Raw genomic sequence first — 26,364 nt, forward strand, 5'->3', positions numbered from 1 at the left:
CAGTGAAGGGCAAAGTGGGTATTTGCCCTCCCCATAGCTGAATCGTGTGGGCAAAACTATCCTTTTGCCGCTCCCAAAGCTTTTGGTGATGATAAATACCTATAATACGGCGTCGATGCCTATCTGGACGAAAAGCAGGTTTTTCCGTCACAACCATTCTGAGGGATGGAGCTGACCGCTCGCTGCTCATTATTTAGGTCGGTATGCTGATAACAAATGGAACTCCCTGAACTGCACGCATGCATATTGCAGACGTAGTGAAGCGTTGTAAAGTCACCGGCGCGGCGGTGGGTCGGGGTCACCGAATGGGTCGGAAACTTTTGCCCTCTCCAAACGGATTAGCTGGATCCGCCCGTGAGTCATGTGACGTAAAACATACAAGACTCTGGACTTACTAAAGTGGAGACCGGGTTAACATCAAGTTGATATCAAAATATACGTTTAAAAATGTTTTTGAAATAAATATAATGATTGTAGGTCCTATATGAATAAGTCCTATACCTATAAGAGCATTCAAGGTCACCTGGGATCATCAACGCTAATTAACAAGGTCATGTCCTCAAACTTGACTTGCCTCGTCGATGAGCCTTGCTCAGACTTGCGATTACTCTAAATTTACAGATACCTTAAAATGTTCGAGCATTCATAGCTAGAACATGACAATATCTTTTATATATTTCGTGACACTTGTGACGTCATAAACAAGTACATAAGCATCTGGTCCGACACATTTTGCACTCTAAATGATCGTTAGTCACCAACGTTTCGTTTGAGCCCAAAAACACGTCTTTATCTCATATAGTTTCTTAGTTACGAGCCCTGGCCAGTTTTGGTCCTGAGTTAAAACACAGTGCACTGGCCGACGAGGCGTCCTACCGAGTCATCACTCAGCCGGCCAACAGCTACATAGGCGTGCGACTTGCTCACTTTTCTTCAGATGACAAGGAATAACAAGGAACAAGTTATTCCGCTAACTTAGCTTGTCATTATCAATGCTACACAAAAATTACAAGGTTATGTATAACTTGAATGGTTTACAGGTATGAATAATATTTATATGAGTTTGACCGCACTGCCTGCAGTGACCGTTCAAGGATTCTCCTCGAGACTATATGCTTTCAAGTTCCGACACAGCCGATGCTGTTGCCCTCCGAGCCGCCGTAAGTAAGTACACGCCGACCCGCCACGCCCGCCCCCGCACCCGATTCCCGCAGCTCGCTCCTCCTACTGAAAGCTTTCACTTGTTCGCAGTGGGAGGGCCATTCCGGCCTGTTACCGAACGGCAGGAGCGCAGAAGGTCTCCTACTGGGATTAGGCAGGTAGCATCTCGGCCCAGAAGCTCGCTCTTTTCTAAGGATACCACGTAGACTCAAAATGCGAACAATCCCTGAGTCCTATATACGCTGAGGGCGACCTTGACTCAATCAGCTCATCCCTCTACCCCAGACGAGGCTGTCTCGACCCCTCTGCAGACGGCCCCGCCCCTGGCCGAGTGGGGGCGGTGCCCATGCCGGCAGCCCCGCGACCCGGGTCCGTCGGACGAGTGCGTTGTTTACGGGCTAGCGTGCGTCAACGCGCTCCAGCCGCGCTCGCCACCTCCCTTATTACACTAATTTCTTTCAGTCAGCTGGCAGGATAATTTGTGTGATCCGACACGCAGTGGGCCAGGTGGCGAGCCGATATAGGCGGAGTTCGGGCGCCGATATTGAGTGTGGTGGTGGCAGGGCGGGGTTTGGAGCTGCAATATTAGGAGGCGATGAAAAGGCGGAGATTAGAGCTGTACCAATAAGTAAGGTGGTATAATGCAAGAAGCAATGGTCATTGTGAAAGGAGAGTATGAAATAATAAGAGGGGTTCAGAGATTATCTCGAATATGCAGATTCTGAGGTCTCTTTATGGTGCCACACTGCCACTGTGCATTTGCCAAAAATTCAGGAAGGTAAAAATTCGTTTTGTTTTAAATTTCAACAGAGGCTTTTTTAGCTACATATAACAGCGCACATCGGTGCGAATTGCGATTTATAAAATAAGATGAATGCTCAGTAATGAGTCCAAGCGAAATGTCTGGCCTAATTTGTGTGCCGCTATGTCATTGCTAAATCTCTCAATATACCTTTTTATACCAGACACAATATACCAGACACATTTCTGAATATTATAACGCCAGAAAAAAGCTACTGGTATTGACATCTTTGCAAAAGCCTTCTATTTAGCTGTTGGAGTTTAGAGATGACGATAGGTCTGTCAAATGGTTAGTTCCGCCCTGTTCGCCATCTAAGCCCACCACCACCGCCAATTATCATGAAAAAACAACCGGGGACACCACTTTCCTTCAGCCGAAAAATTAATTGTTAAGGAACGCAATAATTTATAACCTTAACCTAACGTAGTTTCTTTTTCCACGACAGTGGCAACAGTAGTGACCATATCGCCAAATACGATGACACGAAAGCGGCCCGTCAATTGCTGTGGCAGACGGACATTAGCAAAACCATTAGCGGCACCATCATTCACGGCATTTCCTGAACGGCGTCATAACAGCATTATCCATTGTCAAAACAGTGTATGGTAATCACTGATCTGTCTGAGTGTGGGGCAAGAGGTTCCAAGCTCTCATGCTTTTACAGTGTAGCATGATACAGGCATGGCTGAGATTCCAAAGTAGTTCTACTATAGGGTATTGATTCTACATTGAGAGCAGGATGGCCCAGGGCTTGGTACCTCGCCTTGTAAAGCAAACATTCGGGCTCGATATCTGCGTAATGCACATGACCCTTCATGACCTTCTCTTCGCTCCCAGTTCGCTTCAAGCAGCGCAAGAGTACCGCTTAGCCTTTTGTCCGCATGGTGACATACTTATTGAATAAATAATAACAGTTCAAACACAAAATCATGGTTTTAGGATATAGCGGCAGTTGGTTTGGATATAGCTCCGTCAGCGGTTCAATTGGTTATTGCGAAATCACAGCGGCCGTTGTGCCGTTGTTTCGCGTGGTGAGAAGTTGACTCGCTCGCTGTGCAGTTGACTCCACCGCTGGGCAGTTGGGTTGGCCGCTTGTGTAGTTGACTCGGTCACTGTACACTGTACAGTTGGGTCGCCCGCTGTGCAGTTGACTCGGTCACTGTATATACAGTTGCCTCGCCCGCTGTGCAGGTGGGTCCGTCGCGGTGCCGTGTCAGCTGGTCGCTGCGATGCATTTGCTTCCGCCGCTGTGCAGTTGGGTCGGCCGCGGTGTGCAGTTGGGTCGGCCGCGGTGACATGCGAGCGTCGTAGTTGGTTTGGACCACCGGATCGATTCTGCTTTACTTTGGGCGGGGTCACCTCGACCGACGGAGAGCCGGTGCCGGGCTCCATGAGGACTCCGTGCCGTCCGTCCTGGCTCCACATATGGTTCCCTGCTGTCCATCCTGGTTCCATGCAGACTTGGTGCTGTCCGTCCTGGCTCCACAATCCACATATAGCTCCATACGGACCTCGTGCTGTCCATCCTGGTTTCATGCGGACTTCATGCTGTCCATTCAGACCTGATACTGGCCTTGTGCCGTCCATTCTAGCTCCATACAAACTCCGTGTCCGAATGTCCATTCGGGCTCCACACATAGCGTCGTGCTGTCTATTCTGTCTCCACACATGGCTCCGGTCCATGTGTCGACATATGGAGCCATGTGCGGAGCCCAAAGTTCGGTGTTTATGCTGAGACGGACCGCGTGCTGCCCGTTTTGACTCTATACTGGCTCCGTGCAGTCCTTTTTGGCTCCACACATGGCTCGGTATGTCAGTCCCGTCTCTATACTTAGACTGGTCCCGTGCTGTCCTTTCTTGCTTCCTGCTGGCTCTGTGCTGTTCATACATCCGGTCCCTATACCGAGTTTTAAGGCTGAAACAGACTCTTTCCGCGTTCAGGAAATCGCATGCGAGAGCCTATTCAAATACATTATAATTCGTTTCGCATCAATCGCTTGCGGGAGGTGCGTGCGATTGATGCGAGCGTGCTTCCATGTATTTGAATAGGCTCTCGCATGCGATTTCCTGAACGCGGAAAGAGTCTGTTTCAGCCTTTAGCGTGCTGCCCGTTCTGGCTCTATACCAGTTCCGTCCTACTACCAGGTTCCATACTGGCCCCTATTTTGCCTATCTGCACCTTGCAGACACATACCCTATCCGACTGTCCCGACTCCTGACCACACAACGCGACACAATCACAATCACAAACACAAACACAAACACAAACACCGACCCGACTGTCCTGACCACACAGTGCGGATACTGCGGATACAAACAACCATCTGTACGACTCACAGTCCACCACACAACACAACCACCCTCTCGTCTGAGCCTGCACGGCACAAACACAAACTCCTCCCATCCACCCGGCCGTCCGCCAGTCGCCGCGGCGGTGAGATGCATTAATTAGAACTCTAGCCAGTCTAAATGTTCCTGCCGAGCGCGCTGCCGGCCTCATGAATTCTAAAATACCTCAAGAATTCATATAAGAGCAGAAGCGGATCTGCGTCTTTGAACTACTGCGGCTCTGTGTGGCATGTTTGGAAATGAAAATATAAGTTAAAAGTTCACCGACCAAGGTAATTTTGATCCACCGTCTTAATTGTGACGGTAAATATCAATTTTATCAAGTTTCAGTGGGATGTGCCATGCAATTACGATATGAACAAATTGCATCTGATCACTGCAGGACAATGCGAAGAATTTACAAATTACATCACTAACCAAAGAATTGGGTTAAATAACTCTAAATGATCTCCTAGAACTATAGAGATGCGATGTTTCATTTGCGCGCCAGCAAATTTACAAATAAGTCTACGTAATGCACAAGGTCAAATGCAGGAAAAGCAGGAGAGAAAAGTTTGTACAGATATCTTTGTGCCAAGAATGACAAAGTGAACGGTTCAGGATAATCCATTCAGAGGCTGGTAGAATACCTATGCCTTGCGAGCTGCGGCAAACGCCCCTAATTCTACAGATTCCCTGGTACAGACCTCGAACCCGTAATGACTTTTTCGGGGAAAGATGCGCCTTCGTCTACCTCAGAGCCAGACGGATCGATATGTCTGGGCATTATTGTATCTGATGGTAAGATAGAGGGAGTAATTTTATCGGCAATTTTATCTCTTTTCGTGCACCGAAAAGGAGTCTGCCACTGTCAAACGTCCTGCGCCAACCAACAGTGAGGCGGGACGGTCATGGTTACGGGGATTCTCTGAGTGATTGCAACTGCAACTTTCAAAAGGAATCTGAGCATATGGTGAGCATATGGACTAACAAGTAAACACAAATATGCGCATTTTGTTGAAGCGAAAGGCCAGAAAAAGAAACTTGTGACATCACCACCAATTTTGGAGATATGTTCACCATTATTTTTTTCTGAATTAAAAAAGAAGAAATGATTCGTAGCCCAAAATATAAGAATGTTTGTAGGGTAAGCGCCCCATCAGGTGCACAGGTACGTCAGCCCGTCGCGGTGGCCCACATCACCTGTTTACACGCTCCTCTGTTCAATGTGTTGTTGTGATGTGGTTGTAGGCTAACGGCAGCGTCCCTCAGGGTACTACGTACACACGGTTGGAGGACAGCCACGGTCGCAAAAACACCGTCCACTCGGTAATTTGGGGGTTGCCGTGAAACCGGACGGACAAACACGACACTGTCACCGCGACACTGGCGGCAGCACATTTTGTCCGTGCAACAGTGACAGCAAAATGACAAAAATTGAGGGGTTCAAGGCTACTGTAGTCAAATGAGAGCAACAATTTTGCATAATCACAATGCAAAGCGGAAGGTAGCCATCAAATGAACAACGGGTATCCGAATTTAGAAACACATTTCAATGTAAACACTGAACTGGAAGCGAACAATTTTCAGCTTCACCTGAGCACACTCATGCACGCAGGATAAGGATTAGGAACCATCACATTTTAACCAAAATATGTTTTGGAGCTATCAAATTTAAATTTCGCTCATTGTAGATGGAAAACGAGTCACACCGCACTTTGCATCCAAACGGGGTTACGTGGCGCGTGCAGTGGTCGGGCGTTGGCATCAGCCGGCTGCTGGCGTCCAGTCAGATTTGGACGAGCTCGGCTGCAGGGGTAATGGGCTTTCTATCCACCTGTTGTGTGTACGTGTCCTGCTGGGTGTGCCAGGCACCCGGGGAGGGGAGGCTGAGCGTGGCGGTGGGCCGCCCCGCACGTGGCTGGTGAGCCTGGCACCGCTCCAGCCGCTGCAGCCGCGCTCCGTGGAAAACAGAGTGAGGGTGCCGGCACAGACAGGGAACGGGTCACAGCTGGGACACGAGTACAGGCACAACTTGAGAGCCGGGCTTCATCCTGCGTTGAAACAGGTACCGACAGGGATCACGCCAAGAGATCCCGTTTTTCTCACGGACGTGAGCACCGTTAAGTAAGTTATAGGGCCTTGCCATTATAGGAGACCGTGCCACGGGTGTCCGGCGAGAAAAGAGAGCAGGGACTGGAGACCATGAGTTGGGGCCGAAGCAAGGCATTTCAGCTGAATTAAAAGTTCAAAGTCGACCCTTCAATCACAAGCTATATAGCCAATAATAGATGAGGTACCTATTCAACGCAAAAAAAAAAGAAATAAGAAACCTTCCAGGTTATACTTGTATGACATTGTGACTGATCGTACGCCTTACATTTTCATTTTATTTAAAACTAGGAGAATTATTTTCGCTGAAAAGCTTACCGCTCAATACAATTCTCTCGGAACGTTACTTTGTAAACGAGTTTTTACATGGTTCGTTGAGCCATTGACTCGGCGGCGGAATTCGGGGCGCGAACCATGAGGAACAGTTAGTGCATGACGGCCATCACTGCTCTCTGACAATAAGTGCTTCGGGCATACTAAATGTCCTCGTTACTTTTGTGATATAGTCCCAGTGTTCACGATACAAATAAATGGCCCATGAATCACCGTGATTTAACGCTCCATTTGTGTAAGTGTTAGCATTTCGGTGGCAGCTTGTGGCGGCTGCGAGCCGTCAGGTCAGCCGGCCTGGGGTCGTTGAAGCAGCGTCGCCTAGTGATCGCCGAGTGGACACAGAGCCAACACCGGCGAAAAACGGAGCCCTCCGACGGCTCGCCACCGGCCGCATCATATGTAGACGATAGGAATTGGATGGTGAGGGGGGATGAACAAAATAAGAAGTTGAGGCGGCCGAAACAGGTTTCATTATGAGTAGGTTGTGCATGTTTAACTCACTTTGAACACTTCTATTGTTGCATTTATTTTCACATAAAGCTTATTCCGTTCAGTGTGCATAAATCCTTCCTTTAAGAAATGATTTGTGTAACACCCATTGAAGCAGAAGCCGAACAATCTTCGCAGTTTGTTGCAGCCAGTCCAGAACCGACGTTTCACACATTTTCTGTTTTAGCCAGCTTGACCTTGTCATATCAGTGCGGTTCATCTATATTCATTTTCGGCGCGATTCTCATCTATGGGCACCGGCTCCACCATCGTTTTTCTTCTGTAGCCACCATCCCTCTTTCTCAGACCGTCGACGGGGACATTTTGCCCGGGCAGCCTCGTCAGCACAGCGGAGCCGGTCCCGTATTGGGGACGTTAGAAATACATACAAGCTGGTCTAATCCATTGCGTGATACGGAATCATACAGCTTTTACCACTGATTTTGCATGTAGGCTTTCATTAGATTAGGTATACGAGTTCAAAAGACAGCCCCAAGATCAAATCTGATTGATGGTGTTTATCTTCCGTGTTGATCAATGCCATCATTATTAAGCGCACCTTTTGGATAATACGTAGAAGCTCTCGAGCACTTTCCGTATATAGAGTCCAAGAAACATTTTGTCTTTGAACAGTCCTGAATGAAATAAGCAATGAAACAACTTGTACCTATGGTGTTTACCCTTTTTAAGTTAAAGTGAGATTATGTAGGAAATTGAGCGACGGTACGATTGGCTGGTCCACCTTTCATACAGAGGCGGCTGGGAGACCATTCAGAGACGAATGGGTGCTCCCCTCTCGCGGTGGTCCGTCTCTGATCCCCGGCCGAGAGAACTGGTGGGGAGGCAGAGTGATCCCAGATTATCGCCAGCTGTCGGCACCTGCTTCTCCCGGGATTACGGACAGACCGTGGTCGGACTGGGCTGCTCGCATGCCCGGATAGGGATAACTGGCGGCTTTGATATCAATCTCCCTAACTCAGCAGTGAACAAGCCAACAACTAGACAACTGACAGCGAGTCGGGAATACCAGTCATTTTCAGTCAGAAGTTTGCATACACAGCCCTCTGATTATTCACTTTCGTCCGTCAAAACAAGTCAATTATTGTCTCAAGGTTTGGTAGTACAGAATTATTATTAAGTAATTTAGTTAAATAATTTTGGGGGATAATTATGCATCGTATTTTAGACTTCTATCTTACATGGCTGGATGAACAGCTCCACATCCGTAAGTTCTCTAAACAAAATATGTTTCGCTACGCAAGAGGCTACCATTGAATCACATTGCTTTCGTCCGTAAAGCGGATCGAATTTCGGCCGAAGGCGTCAAAAGCGTGATTGGAGAGCCTATATCTGAGTTTGGTATGATATTTTTCTTTTTCGCCAAGCACGGAATGCTGTAATAAGACTAGCCCCGCTGAACAGCGTCCACCTTCCTAGTCTGCCGTCTTTGACCTATAGTCACTAGTCAGTAAGAGTCGTGTAACCACTACCTATAGGCCACCGCCTAAGAGCATCATTTATAGTGAATAATCTATATATGCTGGGGAGTGGGGGCATTTGGGGGAGGCACTGTGCGCGTCTTTCACATTGTAGGGACATGCCGAGTTTTTATGATGCGTGCTCATTTTTCCCTCCACCGAACCGCAAAATTGTATTGAAGCCTCGTGACGCATCGCGCACCTTCAGAAAAATACAAAGCAACAATATCTGTTTTAACGTGTTTTTATTTTTTGCGCAAAATCAGTGGGTGACGAAAAAAAATTGAAAGTTATAACGAGGAAAATAACCACTTGACTGTTTTTCACAAAATTAAAAGCAACTAAAAATTTCGTATGTTTTCGATTCATCGATATAGGGAGGCAATTGACATTCATGTGTGGCTGCATGAATTCGTGCGCAATCAACAATACATAAAAAACACGCAAGACGCATCATGACTTTCAAGAGCTCAAATTGAGCACAAAGCTCTAACATCAAAATGCAAAGGTATGTATGGATAGAATAAAAGCGATATCAAGGACAAATGTTCACAGATGTTCATGAATCATTCGACCGTCCATTCGAATAAGAAGGCTTGAGCCATTTTTATCTGTTGTAGGGAGGTGCGCCTTATAAGGTAGGGGAGAGTGGGGAAAGATGCTCAGGGTTTTACTATGTCATATATTATTCGAAAATGACGATCGGAAAGCAACAACTTGGAGTTTCAACGGAAGCCGACATCATTTTTCTCCAAAGATATCACACTTTCGTGCCTGAAATATGATAACTTTTTTTGCTATTAAGCATTTACCTGAAGAAGTGAAAGGGGGCATCTTACCCCACAGGGTGGGAAAGACGCCCCCTGGCGTTGGGAAAGATGCCCCCTGCACTATAAGTGACATAAATGGGCACGTGAATCGCCTGAACGAATCAGTAGTCCCTTCGAGCCTGCAGTAGACACCAAACGTCATCGTAAGGGCGCTCAAAAGTAGTCGTAAGGGGCTTCAGAGGTCATCGTTAGGGCCATCATAGTCCAGCGCGGCCAAACAAGCCTCCGTGGTGGCGTTCGGAGACCACTGTGGGGCCCTTATAGGTCTTCATGATGCTTGAGGGCCCTCAAGCCCATCGTGGGGACCTCAGATGCCAGCGCGGCCCGTGGAGCCAACGTGGGAGCCCTCAAAGGATGCCGTGAGGGGCCCTGGAGCCAATAATGGGGCCCACAGAGGCCGTCGTGAGGGCTCTCAGAGTCAGATGCCGCCCCATAAGTCGCTGTGTGGGCCGAGAGACCGGCATGGGGAGTACCCGACCGTACTGGACTCTCAATAGTCCCAGATCGGCTTTTGTCTCTCATCACAAGTATGTAATAAATGATTTGACGGGCTGCTTGAAGGACAGCCTACGGATTTAGGGGGGCGTCTTTCCCCATCAGGACAGGGGGCATCTTACCCCACGGTACCGAAGTAACATTAAATCAGTACAATTTGTTAGCCATAAAACTACACCCTGAAACAAACTGTTTGGGACACAGTACACGCATGTTAATGTATCACGACTATAACAAGGGACGCAAAAATTATCTATCTTCTTTGATATTTACAATGTTTTGACACCAAAATATTTTTTGAAAGCAGCAAATAAAAAACATGCAATCACCAGCCAGCCCTTGCCCAACTGAGCTTCGCAAATTTTTGTGCAGTTAACAAGGCAGGCTTCCGCTTTACGCAATGAACATTAATTTCCAGGTTCGATTCATTGTTTCGCCGCTAGAGGGGGTGGGGCGTCTTTCCCACCCTGGGCATCTTACCCCACTCTCCCCTACCATGATATAGCAAGCTTCAAAATTTAGGCTACAAAAAGCATTATGATTAACATCTGACAACAATAATCTGACAATAATAAAGTTACAAGGCAATATATGTACAACGGTGATTACAGTTGCATTCATATTCCTAAATCATGGTAGTGTGAACTTAGCTGCCGGCCTGATATTGGCATAGACTGATCTACGTTTCTACGCCCAATATGATACGTTCGTCAGATGCTCAGGAGATAGAGACGAGATACCTATGTAGCGGTGAGACGGGATAGACTGAAGATATGATCTTAGTGCTTTACATACTCGTAATTATTGGAGGTATAGTTCGTTTTTTCTAAGTTCGACCCTCACTGTAAACATCTTTTTGAACATAGCACGAGAATTGCTAGCTGAATTACTTAGAAAACTGGTTAGCGCACATTGTACTGCAGACATTAATAATATTTTCCAAATAAGTTTTAAACACCGATGATATACCGTTCTGTTTAACGCCGTGCGATCTATTGATCAGTTCAGTTATAATTTCTGACATAATGTCTATCCCTGTGGGGTTGTATATAAAGGCAAATACGAGCTAGGAGTCGTAGAAATAAGAGCCAGGAAGATTTTTTTTTTAGTAAATTTAATCGTCTGTGAAATCAATGTGCGCCAGCCAGTTTTCTAGTTAATACACTCCTGCCCGGGGCTGGGAAAATTTAATAGTGTCACCGAGTTTTTTAATTGAAAGTACCGAGGGCCGGTAGGCCCGAGGTACTTTCGATTAAAATACGAGGTGACACTATTAAATTTTCCCAGCTCAGGGCAGGAAGCTATTTCCCATACATGCGTACCATTATAGGGAGCGTTGCAAATGTTATGGAGGGACCAAAGCGCCCCAATTCCAATCTTGTTGAGTCTTTCGTGGCTATGGTATGTTGCGAAATAGCGTCAAAGTTTAATTTTTATATGGTGATGTTTCACTTTATTCATGACAAATAATAAAATCCTTGCATCAAACACAAAGGTAGGTATATCATAAGCCAATCAAATAAAATGGACGATAGATAAAATGAAGTTGTAAGGAGCAAAATGATGTTCTTCAACTTTATGGTGTGACGTCATTCATAATGACGTCATATATTTGAGAGGTGCAGGAATATATAATACTGAACGAGGCCGGTGTAAATAAATTTTCAAGACCGAGGTCCTTACTGGATTTTTGAACGAGGCCGAAGGCCGAGTTCAAAAATCAGTAAGGACTGAGGTCTTGAAAATTTATCACCGGCCGAGTTTGGTATGTATTTTACTGTATGCCAACGATAAATTTATTTTCTGGACCGAAGCTCTTAGCCGACTTAGGAACGAGACCATCCCAAAATGTTGGCTTTAGTACATTCTGGTAATGCATTTTTGACCGTGGTCAATTTGCTTACACCAGTTATTACCACACCCCTCTGGCTAATGTATTTGAATAGGCCAGGCATACAGTAAAACGTTGAGGGGTGCAGGAAAACGTCGAAAGGTGCAGGAAAACATATTTTCCTGCATGTCTCGGAAACCAATCAGCATTGACTTCTCGTATGTTTCAAAAGTGCAGTATAATGCACGTGCCATTTTAATGCCTGGCTTTCTCGATTTAAACGTGCAATGTTGCATGTATGGGAAACGCAATGTCGTAACGACTTCAGCTATGCTGCTACAATGTGAGATCTTACAAAACAAAAAGAAGCTTACAAACAGCAAATTTCTGATTACTCAAGGACAGTTTGGAATAGCATTCATTCATTTGATACAAAACGGGCTTCTGCTGTGAATGAGGAAACCAAAATCATTTCCTTTGAGGCTTCAATAGCAAGTCATCAAGCAGCGACAGAAAGGGCCATTGTTAGGGAGATCAGATTACGTGCGGCGTCACGCTCGTGTGTTCAGAACGACACACTCGATGCTCAAGGAGCGGCCCGAGGCTGACTGCACCCAGCGTGAGGGAGGGGGATGGGCAGAAGGTGACGGGCGCTCCATCCGATTCTGAACATCACGCTCTCACAGACTGGGAGAGGGAGGACGAGCGACATCGGCGGTCGGCAGCGACCGGCGGCGCCTCACCGGGCCGGCCGGGTCACAGTGACCTGACCTGACCTCGGCTGACCTGATGTGACCTGATGTGACCTCAGGTGACCTCATGTGACCGGCCCGGATCGGCGGCGGCGGTCGGCGCCGCGCGGTGACTCACGTTTGGTCCGTGGCAGGTGTGACGGCGCGCGCGGCCGCCAGGAGCGGCAGCAGGGCCGAGACCAGCCGACACCAGGCGGCGGCCGTCATCGGGACGGCATCTACATGACGGGCGGGCCCGACGCGCCGACTGAGCGCCGCGCCGCGGCGCGCCCGGTCGATAGCCGCCCGGTAGCGCCGGACGCGCCGCAGCAGTCGCGCAAGCGCTCCGCTATCGACGCCGGCGACGGCGGCGGCAGCGCCGTCCTGCCCAGGTGTAGACGGCTCCGGCGAGTCAGGTGCCGCCCCCGGCCCGGGCCGCCGGTGTGAGGAGCCGTGGCCAGCGGCCCGGCCGGCATCCGATGACCGTGGGACACGCCACTCGGCCGCCGCGCCGCGCTGAGCCCCCTGGCTTACCCGGGCCGGTCGGCACGCAGCCGCGCGGAAGCGGGCGCCTCGGTCCGATCCGCTCTGACGCCTCTGATCAGCGGGGCAGCGGCCGGGGCCCGCAGCTCTCTCCCGGGGGCTGCGACGCTCCGATCACTCTGAGGGCCGCACAGCTGGCCGCGGAGGTCCCTTCTCACCCCGACTGGCCCGAGTGTGTCAGCTGTCAGACTCGGCGTACCCAATTACCCGGTGTTGCCTGACTCGAACCCTCCAGTTGCCTGACTCGGCAAACTCAGTTTTCTGACTCGTCCGTCCCAGTTTAAAGTTTTGTGACCCGGACCTTCTCAATATGGTCGTTCCAACTGTCGGACTGAAGCTTTGACTTGACCCTTCTGGTTGTCTGACTCGACAGCTACAGAGACCGTCTCGGCTGTCGCTGCAGCAGTCTGAATTGACTTTTTTTAGATAACTGACATTGGCCGCTCCAGTTTCATGGCTCGACTCCTCCAGTCGCAGATGCATGTTGTCTTACAGAGTTACGAGTACTTGGATTTCCCAACAATTTGATTTGGCCGCCACACGGAGCCCTGACTCCAGCCATCCCAAAGGTATGACTTGATATCCCATAGGTCTATGGTCTATGTAAATCTCTACCCTTTCCAGAAATCTGACTCAGCACCTCCAGTCTGACTCGATCCTTTCCAAAGGTCCAACTCAGCCCTTCTTTTCGTCTGACTCTGCCGTCCCCGAGCCCTGACTCGGCTTTCCCAGAGGTCTGTTCTGCCGCCCCAAGCCGTCCAGCTCTGCCGTCGCTCGGTGCGACCGCCCGACATGGGTGATGGAGAGGTTCACTTCTGCCGAGCCGACGACCGCGGTCATTGGCACAGCGGCGCCGGGTGTCGCGCGCATCCTTCTCGGATATCCTACTGCGCAGTATGTACACTGCGTGCGCACTATGCACATTATGTGCACTTATGTGAAACAGCTAGCTAAGCACGCACACGTGCACATTGTCATACATGTCATGTGCATCATTTCCTGTAGACATTTGGAGCTCTTCTAGCCTCTGAGGCTCACCCCAGGTAAACGTGACGGCTATTTTACCTCTAATACAAGAATCTAATGACCCAAATCCTTGGCAATACTCGCTTTGTTCTCTTTTCTACCGTCTCCATAAGATTCAGGAGAGTGGAAAATGGAGAATTAAGTTTCCGTTTGATTGCTTTTATTGCTTTTTGGTATAGATGCTTTGAAGTTTCTTGGCGCCTGCATCGCTGATATGCTTTCGGTCGTTGGAATTATCAGAGTCCCTTTTTGTCCATTTTACTTCATTTCTGTGTTACTTTCCTGACACCACCACCTGCAATGGTTGTGTTGACCCGTCACCTTACACATTTCGTCTCCCAATTACGCGTATTTTCAGGTGAAGTTAATGTGTATTACACTGAATTCCTAATTTCAGCATTGTGAGCCGCTGCATCACATCCCTAACAACCGCCCGCACCAGCAGCGGAGAGCCGGCTCGGCTGTCCGCCGTCCGTGCTGTGTGCGGTTTTTTGTGTGCCCGCTGTGTGGGGGCGCCGGAGCGGCGCGTCGGCCGGCGTCGGTGGCCGTCGGCCGTCAGATGTCAGCCGGTCACCGATCGTCGGCAGAGACACGGCCGGCGAGCGACTGACGGGGGCGGGCCGGCGCCCCGATGGATCACCGGACGACGCTGGCCGCCTCCCAGCGCCGACCGGCCGGCCGCACGGCGCCGCGGCAGACCCGATCGAGCTCCAGAGCACCGCCGAATCGGGGGAGGTGCGCCACGAATAGAACACCAGGGCACGGCGGAATCGGGGTAGAGTGCTGTGAAACCGGGTAGAGCACTGCAGAGTCAGGGTAAAGAGCACCGCCGAATCGGGGATAAACTGCAAAATCGGGGGATAGAGTGCCACGAATAGAACGCCAGAGTACTGCAGGAGCAAGGGCAGATACAGTGCCACAAAACCGGTGTATGTAGATAACACAACAGCATCAGAGGACATACGCCGTATCATCAGCTGGGACAGAGCACCACGGCACCAGAGACCCAAGAAATAACAAATCAATCACCCGAGGACAGATCACCGCGCTTCTGATCCACCACCTGGAGCTGTGTGTCGGAGCCACCGCATGTTTCCGGCCGCGGGACGATATACCCGCTGACAGCGGCGCGGGGCGGTCCGCCCGTTCCGCCGCCCGTTCCGGAGGACCCCCGATGGCCGTGTGCCGTGTTCCGTCCGGTGGGCGGACCCTGTCGGCTCCGACACGACCCCAGCCGTGTTCGCGCCGGGGACCGACCGACGGCAGAGCGGCCACTTCAGCCGCCCGCTGAGAGGGCGGACACCAGCCGCGGGGGTCCGACGCCGGGGCGAGCGGCGAGGAGAGCTGCCGCGGCATGGCTGCTGGAGTCTGGAGATGCCCATGAAAGTGCGTCCCAAAGTATCGATAATTCTCTTCACCAAACATTCCGTAACAAGAGGCTGCTTAGCTTCTCTCCTATAAGAGGGAGGGATCTTAGTGAAATATCTTTATCTTCCCATATATTTGCATGGATTCTAATGCCTCAGAGATTGATGTGGTCCTTTTCGGTCCAATTGTAGGTATACCAGTATAAGGCTATACCTGACGCAAAATAGTCGGCCGTGAAAAGGGCTACCACCGCAGGCTATCAGTAATGCCTTGATACCGAATACCTACAAGTGCAGTCACCCGATGCGGCCCGACACCGTCGGCACAGTATCCGATCGCGGTGGCCGGGAGGTCAGCCGTCTCCTTGACCCTCCGCCGCCCGTGGACTGAGGTCACTGGCCACCCGGCGCTGTCAGGCCGGGCGCAGAGGCCCTGACCGGTGCTGACGGTCCCGTCGGAGCTGACGCGGCGGCCGGGACAAAGGGCCAGGGAGCGGTGTCGGCCACCAGCTCCGGTCATCGGGATCCGAGCGGCGCACACTGGCCCGCTTAGAGACGGCCGGCAAGCACACAAAGGAGCGCCCTCCCGCCGGACCGACCTCGGCCGGCTACACAGGGCGGCGAGCCGGCCCATGGAGAGAGGGAGAGAGAGAGAGAGGGGGGAGGGGAGGGGAGACTAAGCGGCTTCGCTGTCACATCGTAATGCCGAGTAAATCCGCTCAAACCGTTGTCCACCGCTTCATGATTGAATTTATATCTGTGGACTCCAGGAGTTCAGATATGTTCTAGCACCTTCAGCAGCAACTAACCAACCGGCCTGACGGTCTGACCAATTGGTCTGACCAATTCTTCAGGCCAAGCTCTACATAAAGAAGTTAAGTGTATTTGGAGCTTCAGATGTTGTCGGTTAATAATCTCTGGATTTATTTATTTATTTATCAATCTATTTATTCGCATAATCACCAACAGGGAAAACCCGACTAATAGGTGAAGTCAGTTCTAGATAAAATGAATAAATAAGTCACAAAGTCACTATCAGAGTATAAAAACGCCATGGGTCACAGCACCTGTCACAGTTAGTCACGCACATAACCGACCACTGCGCGTTTAAAAGCAAAAGACGTGTCGCCAATGTCGACCAACGACATTTGATGTTTATATAAAGGTACAACAAAAAATCGAAGCTTACCTCGTACTTATTTGTTGTCAAGTGACTTAACAAAATTACTTTTTACATTAGAAAATGCATATTGTACGTGTTCGAAATAAAATTTGAACCCCTGGGACCATGTTCAGTGATCACGTCAATGCCGAAATATAAGAATGTCTTGCAATTTTTGGCATTGATGTCATCCGGAGGCCATGAAATTCATGTCACACAAAAAGTTGCGTACACGAATGTAAAAAAAAAATCATTTGAAAACAAATAATTGAATTTTCATGAAGATAGGTCTTCTATCGGTATAAGCACTAATTGATTTAAAAATCGAGCCTTATTATACAGCACTGTACCTAAGTATCCTTTAAAATATGATTAGGAATAGGTATAGCAGCAATAGCTATTCCCCGTGTTGTAGCAACCAAGCCTTTTTCCTCCAATTCACACCACTTTAAACCCTTTACTGAAAACTCTAACCCTCAGGCACCATTAATACTTGATGGCCTGAAATAAGCTCTTGTCGTTGTCGGACGTTTTTAGTGACCAGCGTACGACAAAATAATATCCCGAGATCACACGACGGCGAATAAAGCGCCGCTGGCGCGCGCTGTGATTGCCCCTCTGAAATGTCACCGGGCTCGGTGGTACGTCGACCAACGACACCAGCCAGTGATGCCTTCGCAGAAGGACTTCCGTTTGTGGCCGACAGCGGGCGCCCAGGGGAGTGGGTCAGCCCCCCCCCCCGCGCGCCGCTGCCGCCGCCGCACCATGATCAGATCAATATGAGGCCGGTTTAATTCGGTGTGGCCGGCGGACGGGGCGCCGCCGTGGCCCGGCCCGGCTCGGTTCGGTCCGCAGTGCGACAGTCGCGCGGCAATTACAGCCGCCCCGCCGACGGCACCCGGCGCCGGTGAGGGACACTGAGCAGCGGGGCTGGCCCGAGACGGACAGCGGACTAACTCAGAATAGGCGGCGGACTGGCCCGAGACGGGCAGACGAACAGCGGCCTGGGCCGACTGGGTCGAGCCTGGCTGCGGACTGACCTGAGACGGACAGCGGACTGACCTGAGATGGGCAGGGGACTGGCCTGAGACGGGCAGCAGATTGACCTGAGACGGTCAACAGATTGACCAGAGACGGGCAGGGGACCGACCTGAGACGGGCAGGGGACTGACCTGAGACGGGCAGGGGACTGACCTCAGACGGTCAGGGGACTGGCCTGAGACGGACAGGGGACTGACCTGAGACGGGCAGCGGACTGACCTGAGACGGGCAGCAGATTGATTGACCTGAGACGGTCAGGGGACTGGCCTGAGACGGGCAGGGGACTGGCCTGAGACGGACAGGGGACTGACCTGAGACGGGCAGCGGACTGACCTGAGACGGGCAGCAGATTGATTGACCTGAGACGGTCAGGGGACTGACCTGAGACGGTCAGGGGACTGACCTGGAGGAGGGCAGTGCCAGTCGGTGGCGGCACGGCTGGTGATCGCCCAGAATGGACTACGACGGCTCAGGCCACAGCGACCGTACAGGCCTATACTACAGTCCAGGCCTGTACGACTGCTTACTGCCCGAACGGCAGCACGGCATGCAATCTTCGAAGGTGCACCCTTTGTTCTAATGACAATGCAAAGTACCTACATGCAGCCGTAAGCACTTGTGCTGCTGATAGCAGCTGCGCCGGTCCGGGAAGGGCTTCCGTGGGCCCAGTTGGGCTGCTGTTGGTCCCAAGCCTGCTTGCTGCCAGGCCCAGCTAAGCTACCGCTGAGCCCAGCAAGTCTCGAAACCCGCCGCCGGACCCCTGCTGTGCTTAGTTGCGCCGCTGCTGATGGGCCCTGCGCGGCCACTACTGCACCTAGTTGCAGGCAGCTGATGATCGGCCCTAACCAGGCCGCTGCTGCTGCTGCGCCCAGCTGCGCCGCAGCCAGTACCAGCTGCCCGGCCGAATCAGCGCCGGCACCTATCGGAGAGTGCTGCCCCCGTGGCGGCCGGCCGGTGGCGCCGCACCGCCATGGTTCGACTCCTGCCGACGAGACCGCCGAGGCCCGCGCCGCGGTGATTTGAGCCCGGATATAGGCGGGCGCCACGCCACACTGCCCTGCCCGCGCCTACAGCGCCCCTGGGCAGACATCAGCTTTCTGGAAGGCCATTTACATAGTTTAGGGTGTGATTAAACGACGCGTAACACAAACAGGTTTAGTGGGTCGTGCTTAACGCCCTCGGCTCGGCGCGCCCGTCTGACCGTGTTAAACTGCTCAATATCTGCGCCCACGAAACGGCCGCCACGCCACAACGCCTTCCGGAGGGTCGCGAAAAATATCAGCTGGCAACGGCCCGAGAAGAACAGATGGGCATCGGCAGCTCAGCCGTTAACAGATTTACCTGCAAGCGAACCTGGAAGCAATTGGTGGTATTACATTACCGTCACGTTTAGGACTGGTCCACGGACCAGGTCAAAAACTGATAAAGAAAGCGCTCACCCACCCACCGTTCTGTGCTGTTCTGCAAGAAGGGACGGGTTGATCAGCTGCTGCAGACCTGACGATTTTTATACTACGTCTAGTTACCAAAGTAGTCCCTTTGCGTCTGATGACGTGACAGGGTATATTGTGCTGTCATGTCTCATTGTCAACTCCAGGGCTGCATTGTGCACTGGTCTTGCTGTTACAAGTCGTGCCAATGCCGAGGGAGCAATGTACAAACGGTGATCGTTGGTCTTACACCAGCACTTCGAACGATCATCGGTCTGCTTTATTAAACGCATGTGTAAGCCAAAGTACTATCCCGGTGTAACACCATAGGATCAGGAACTCATAAAAGAACCATTAGATAATATTTACGCTGCCGACTCACTATCCGCGCAATATTGGACATCATTATTCTAGTTATTGAGACCTCTCTGTTCATTTTCTTCATCCACGTTCTTGCCAGAACTGTTTCTGGCAAGTAAATAATGGCGGTGCTTTAGAACCATTTTGATAAGAAAAATATGACTGTCAAAATTTGATTTTGTAACGTTTTATTCTAGAAGCGTTTTTCTTTTCTTTTCTTTTTTTACTTTTGGGAGCGTAAGCTGCGTTTGGCATCACATTTTGGTCACGAAATAAACACACATTTGAAGGGTATAATATTCTAAAACTCAGGACTCACGTGAAATAGCGTTCCGAGCGCGCAGGCATGGTCCCAATCAAACGTCTCTGTCGAGCCCATACAGTCCCCCGGCTCGGCGTGAATAGAATTGGACGGCGTCGGCGTTGGAACAGCCTGGCAGGCCGGTGCCCGGGGGGGGGGGGCGCACAGCTGCGGTGGCTCCTCTATAGGGCTCGCGGGACACAGTAGGGGAATCACGACAGCACATCGTCCAGCACAGGAGAGCTTTGGACGAGCCACCAGCGGCACAGAACACTCTCTCAGTCATTGGGGAGAACAGGCAATGGATCGTCCACGATGTAAGGTGAATGCCATTCCAAGGGTATGAGTATGAGTAATTGCAAACTGAGTAGTAAATGCATAACGTTGTCAACATACCGTCGCATAGATATTTCTAGTTTTTCTACATAGTACCGTACGCTGTGTTCTCGGAGCTGCTTGGGTTGCAGTGCCAGGACCGTGTGACTCGCGGCCCTCCCCATTCTCCCTTCTCCCACCTGCGTCGATTCGCATCATCCTCGGCTGTCACACGGCTATTACTGGTGTGATAATTGTCGTCACCGACTGGTGCGGCGGACAGTGCCGGGGCGCCGGCGGCGCTGCCAGGCCAGGGGGAGGCCAGGTCATTGATTGGTGACCCGCACCGGGCGCGTCGTTCGGCCGGCCGACGCCTCCGAAATATTGATGGCTGGTCGACGATGCCATGGCCGGCACCGGCTGCCGCTCAAAACCCTGTTGATTTATTGACAGAGCCGTCCGGCAGCGATGTTTTTCTTAGTGCTACCAGACAATGTCCCAACGCCGTGCGCGGGCCAGCCTGCACGGTTTTGACGCCATTCAGTGAGTCCAACATCGATGACGGATGAGTCTGGTAGCCTTGAACGGGGAATTTGTGAGCTGGGCTGCACTCGGTAGGTGGAGGGATCGGGCGGGGTCACCGTAGTCCCGCTGGCCGGACTCGGAACAGGCCAGACGCGTTGCGTGCGGTCAGGGGGTCGCGGATGGCAGCGCAGCAGCGTCTCAGCGCTTCCGTGACGGCTGGCCCGGGCTATGTATTCCTATTCCGGGAAGGCATTGATCATGGTCTGGACGTCAGGCTTCTATCAGCGAAGCTCCTAGTAGGGGTGGTGACCCGCTCTAACTGCTTTTTCGGGGGAGGGGGGGGGGGCATCTGACTGACTGGTGACCATCGCACACGTTGAGTTCTCTCGGTTGCCTCCAACTCTAGACCTACATTTTTCATCAAACGATATAAAGCATTACACAAAAACTCGGGCTCGTACTTTTTGTCTTCACTGGATTGTTTGCAGCTGCTACCAACTGCACCATTGGCCGTAGCTACAATGTGTGCTGTCGGGTGTGTAAAACGAGCATAATTTGTATCGCATACTGACTAAAAATTACACGAAATGCACACAGTCCAACTGCAGGAAGCTGGCTGAACGCCATATCGCCCGCCCGCAGCGTCTGCTTGGATGAAAATTAAACACATAGTGTCTGTTATTAAGTTCAACTATAAGTTAGCGCCCGCCAGGATCCCAAAGGTAAAAGACCACAGCAGGGGGCTGAAAAATACACGCAGAAATAGGCACATAAAGGCGGTTATGGGCTCATTCCACGTGAAATAGAATTGACTCAGAGTTGATTTAGCACTCCACTGACAAAAATGAAAAAATGAAAAATCAAACTTTAATAGATTCGAATAGATTTGATACCTGTAATTTTGCGTAATAGGTACTGTTCGAGGAATAATTTTTGACCAATGTGAAACTGCAAACAAGCAAAAAAGATACTGCATACCTATTCCATATATCGTCTATCAATCATTACGGAGCGAGCGAGGCGAGCGTAGTCTTTCCTTAGATTAACGGAAATTTCTGAGTATGAGCGGCCGGCCGGCCGGCCGGCCGGCCGTGCGGACGCTTTTGCGAGGCTTATATCTCAGCAACCACTTGACCGATTTACATGCGGTAATTTTTGTAGGGTAGCTTCATTCCTTCTACCAAGTATTGGACTATTCCCCATGCATGTGGGTGACCCCTTATGCACGTGCCACGTGCAAAACGAAGAGGTGTCAGTTTTGTAATTGTTGCAATATCTCGGTAACTACTTGGCCGATTGCGCTGAAAGTTGGCATGTAGGTAGGCACCCACTAGGCACTGCAGATCCATGTGCCAGAGTTGGGGTGCTGCTGCACGTGCGCACATGCAGGGGTCGTTTCCAGATCTCGGGAGCGGCTCGACCGATTGCGCTCAAATTTGGTACACAGTTAGGGACTGGTTAGTAGGGTTCCGTGCACAAGTCAGTTGGGACCCATTTTGCACGTGCGCACGTGCAGGGTGCCGCTTCCAGATCTCGAGAACGGCTGGGCCGATTGTGCCCAAATTTGGCACATCGCTGGAGAGCGGTTAGTAGGGTGCCGCGCACAAGTCAGTTGGAGGTAACCCCTCGCAATTTCGCACGTGCAAGGCCCACCCTCTCGCTCGCTCCGTTAGTCGCCCCAAAAGGCGTTATACTGGTTTTACGTTTGTCAGCTTCAGGCTTAATTTTGACTTCCAGTCCCCTTATGACTATTGGTCGGAGGCAATCATTTTGCTGCAGCTTCACTTGTTAGTAGCGATTTTGGAGCGGCTTGTCAATGGTTCTGTCAAATTATCCACACTCCCCGCTGCTAAGCTGGGTGCTAATGATGTGCAGCTTTTATTCCTGTCTGGTTTCTCGTCAGTAGAGCGCGGTAAGCATTGGATGTTTGAGTTTCATCCCCTGCACAAAAGGCCGAAAAGTCTCCTTTAGACGGCCGAAAGTCGGGCCCAATCCCTCTTATAGATTTATGATCAATAATCATCGTTTGGTTCACTCATATTGACAACTGTTTGCTTAAATAAATGTCAAATATGTTACATGTATGTTTATTGGACAATGTCATACCTATCCGTAAAGCTTTCAGTGTGATGAAGACCCACAATGTTTTCCCTTTCACTACAGTAGGGCATCTCCTCAGAAAGCGTCTACGATAGGATTATAGGTGCATACCTTTTAGGTACGTACCTTAGGTACAATATTTTTAAATTTTGATATTGCTTAGCAATCATTCAATCGTAGCAGCCATAGATATGCACACAACAACATTTGATAATTGATTGGACCCTGTCAGAGATAAGGACCAGGTGTTGCTGTCTTTCAGCCAAGTGGTACTGGTGACCTTTCCAGCCAAGCTATTTTATGATGCAATTTCCTATGCATTTTTCTGACGGCACAACCGTTTCCTATTTCCGATGATGAGGTTATTGTTTGCGTTCGATTGCCTCTGCGTTCAGACCAGGCCACCAGCGGGTCGGAACGGCTGGACGCCAAGAGGCGATGGTGGTGTGCCGCCTTTCACGGATGCCGGGCACCCGAATTGGATCCAACACCGCAGGGGAGAAGGAATCGCAGAGCGGGGAAGGTACCCAGCGTAGAAGCAACTGGCTGCAGGTCCGATTTTTGTGTGAATTCATTGATGAAACATACTTTTGATCCGCGCTTCGTAGTTAATGGGACCGACCCAACTAGTTATTTGTGACGTGTACCTAACTCAACGCAGCCTTTCAACCTGGAATGCAGAGCTACTGCATTATGCATGGCATTGGCTTAAAGGGACCCTCCCACCTTAACATTAGTTTTGAGTTGAGATAGCCAAATTGGTGGCCATGGCCTGAAAATACCGGTTTGGGCACTCACAACATCGAAAAATGCTTTAATTCGGAGATATGGAATTTCAAACTTGCAGTTTTCGGATTCTAAGGGGCTAATGCATTGGTATGCCCCCTTAGAATTTGTGACGTCAGCGGAGGTCTAACGATTTTTAAATCTTTTACTAAAACGTTTGGTAGCACGTGGTGGTATATGCAATACACCCTGGTATATGCTGCTTTGCGCGCAACAAATGCCGCACTTTCAAATAAAGTCGCTAGGAACAGCGGAGATCCCAGAAAGTAAACAATAGTAAAAGTCTAATATCTTGAAAACCGGTGAATATTTTTCGATGAAATTTGGTAGATATTCGTATTCGCTCTTCCTGAACCGAGCGACATCACTTTCATGCAGGCATCGGTAGGATTGTGATTGCAGGATTGCAAAATCCTGATTGCATTCCTTTTTGGTGGATTGCACCTGGATTTGAAATCCATTCCAAAAAACAGGATTTGATTGCGGATTGGATTGCATCATACTTCCAATTTTTGCAATCCAATCCGGATTGCGTGTTTTGGTGTTTGATTAGTGCTTTGAAATGGTTTGTTGCGATTGAAAATTATGAGATCGGCTTCATCGGCTTAAAGGGACACTCCCACCTTAACATTAGTTTTGAGTTGAGATAGCCAAATTGGTGGCCATGGCCTGCAAATACCGGTTTGGGCACTGCCGCACTCACAACATCGAAAAATGCTTTAATTCGAAGATATGGAATTTCAAACTTGCAGTTTTCGGATTCTAAGGGGCTAATGCATTGGAATGCCCCCTTAGAATTTGTGACGTCAGCGGAGATCTAACGATTTTTAAATCTTAGACTAAAACCATCGTTAACACGTGGTGGTATACGCTGCTTTGCGCGCAACGTCTGCCGCACTTTATGGCTGCCAAATTATTGCTTCCAAATAAAGTCGCTATAATCTGTTTTTCGTATCTTCTACCTTCACTCAAAGATGCTTTGTTCCTCCAGCACGTTTTTAGGGTATAGTTTTCAAATCTTTGCCGCATGGCCCACCACTCATTGCAGGAGTTTGTTGCTCGTGTTGGAGTTCGCCTTCGCTGCGCAGTTCAAATCGGAAAAGAAACCTTTAAGCTAGAGTATCGCTTGTATTATCGTTACCACGGTTTATTGGTACCGACTACCGACCTATACTCAAGGACGTTTTGCTGAGAACATTTAAAGAATAGTTTAAAGCTAGCACTTCCTTGTCATGGGGTAAAAGAAACTAAATGTGTTACCTATATTTTTTCAAATGCTTAATTTATGTTTTGCTTTATTTACGTTGCGATAACTTTTACACCGACGAATAACAAAATTATCTTAGCCCACGCCCGCTTGGGGGGTCCCCAGGCAGATTTGCTTCATCTTATTATTTTCCTATCTGCCTCACGCGATCATCCCGAAAAGTAAGAAAGGCGCGAAGACACGGGCAAGAATCGATAGCTCTCAACAATTACTTTCAGCAGTATACGTATATAGTAGGTATATACCGCATTTTGCTGAGGTCAATAGTGAAGGCCGCTGAAGGTCATTAATTTAAAAAAAACTCCCGAGCTCAACATGTTTGGACAAATCTTACCAAACCTTGTCAACCGATTGAACTACAGCACCGTCGAAACATCTTTAGTTCTAGCAGCTATTAGGTATTGTCGAAAGCTGCTGGTGATCTTTATCATCTAACATGACCTTTTGAGTGACCGCTGGCAATCACCAACGCCTTAGGGCTTATATTATGATACACAAATGCAGGTAATAACAACAATAACACCCACGTATGCATTTTTCGTATTATATTGCGCTGAAAGCATGACGGAGTTGAGCTGTGCCACCACCGACGGTGTTTCTCCGCGCCTTCAACACTTTTCTTTCTGGTATCCAAGGAAGTTAAGTTCTTTATTCTGGCGATATTCGTTGGTTGTGCACCTTCTTCACCGCCTTATTTCAGTCACCTAACCCACATTTCTTTTGCTTTGAAACGTTGAAAGAAAACGTTACGATCATTTTGTCTTGTCTGAGACCAAGGCCATTGCCCTTCTGTTGTTTGAAAACATAATGAAATTAGAAAGGGATAATTTTGCCAGAATTAAAATATGATGTAACGTTTTTTATGCAACTGCATTTCACTTGACAAAGAACATCGCATTTTGATTAACGGGATAGGCCAAGGGGACCAAGGGGACAGACGTTCGATCTTGCGTTCGAGATAAGAATTGACTTTGCACCGGTGTTGATTTAATTAGATGTTCGCTGGAGCACGTGATTAGAGAGTTTACCGTCTTTGAGTGAAGGTAGAAGATACGAAAAACAGACTATAGTAACAGGGGAGATCCCAAAAAGTAAACAAAAGTAAAAGCCTAATATCTTGAAAACCAGTGAATATTTTTCGGTGAAATTTGGTAGATATTCGTTTTCGCTCTTTCTGAACCAAGGGACATCACTTTCATGCCAATTCATTAACTTTTTTGAAGGTGGGAGGGTCCCTTTAATGTACTTTGCTATCAGGGGCTTTACATCGAAACTTGAAATAATTTAAACGCTTTTAATTTAAACGCTCAAAATAATATACGCTGATGAACTACATAGGAAGGGCAAAATTACGTATTTGAGGGCGAGTTTTAAAAATATAAAACAATGGTTGGGTAGAGGTTTAAATGTGGGGGTGTTTGAGGCAAAAAAATATTTCCCATAAAATACCTGTGCCTTAGATAGGAATTACTCGCAAGACTAGGTACTAGAAATGGATGATTTGGGGATGGAGGCACGGCCCTATGCCACTGGCGGATCCAGGGAGCGGGC

At 49.5% G+C, this 26,364-nt stretch overlaps 1 protein-coding gene across 4 annotated transcripts in view; it reads right to left on the reverse strand.

The window, feature by feature from the left end:
* The window catches only part of LOC122385462 (gamma-aminobutyric acid receptor subunit beta-like), an 83,291-nt gene that overhangs the window by 55,741 nt on the left and 1,186 nt on the right, over positions 1-26,364 (reverse strand). For 2 of the 4 annotated variants that reach the window (XM_043373777.1, XM_043373768.1), the window contains exon 1: positions 12,730-12,849. The exons of 1 other annotated variant lie outside the window; for it this stretch is intronic. In XM_043373777.1, the coding sequence (XP_043229712.1) occupies positions 12,730-12,818 (89 nt within the window). In that variant the 5' untranslated portion in view covers positions 12,819-12,849. Of the gene's footprint in view, positions 1-12,729; positions 12,853-26,364 lie in introns of those variants that run through there. One more of the 4 variants, XM_043373787.1, reaches the window with a different exon arrangement.

This window comes from Amphibalanus amphitrite, unplaced genomic scaffold (assembly GCF_019059575.1).
Source record: "Amphibalanus amphitrite isolate SeventyFive unplaced genomic scaffold, NRLGWU_Aamphi_draft 000015F_arrow, whole genome shotgun sequence".
NCBI classification, from domain to species: domain Eukaryota; kingdom Metazoa; phylum Arthropoda; class Thecostraca; order Balanomorpha; family Balanidae; genus Amphibalanus; species Amphibalanus amphitrite.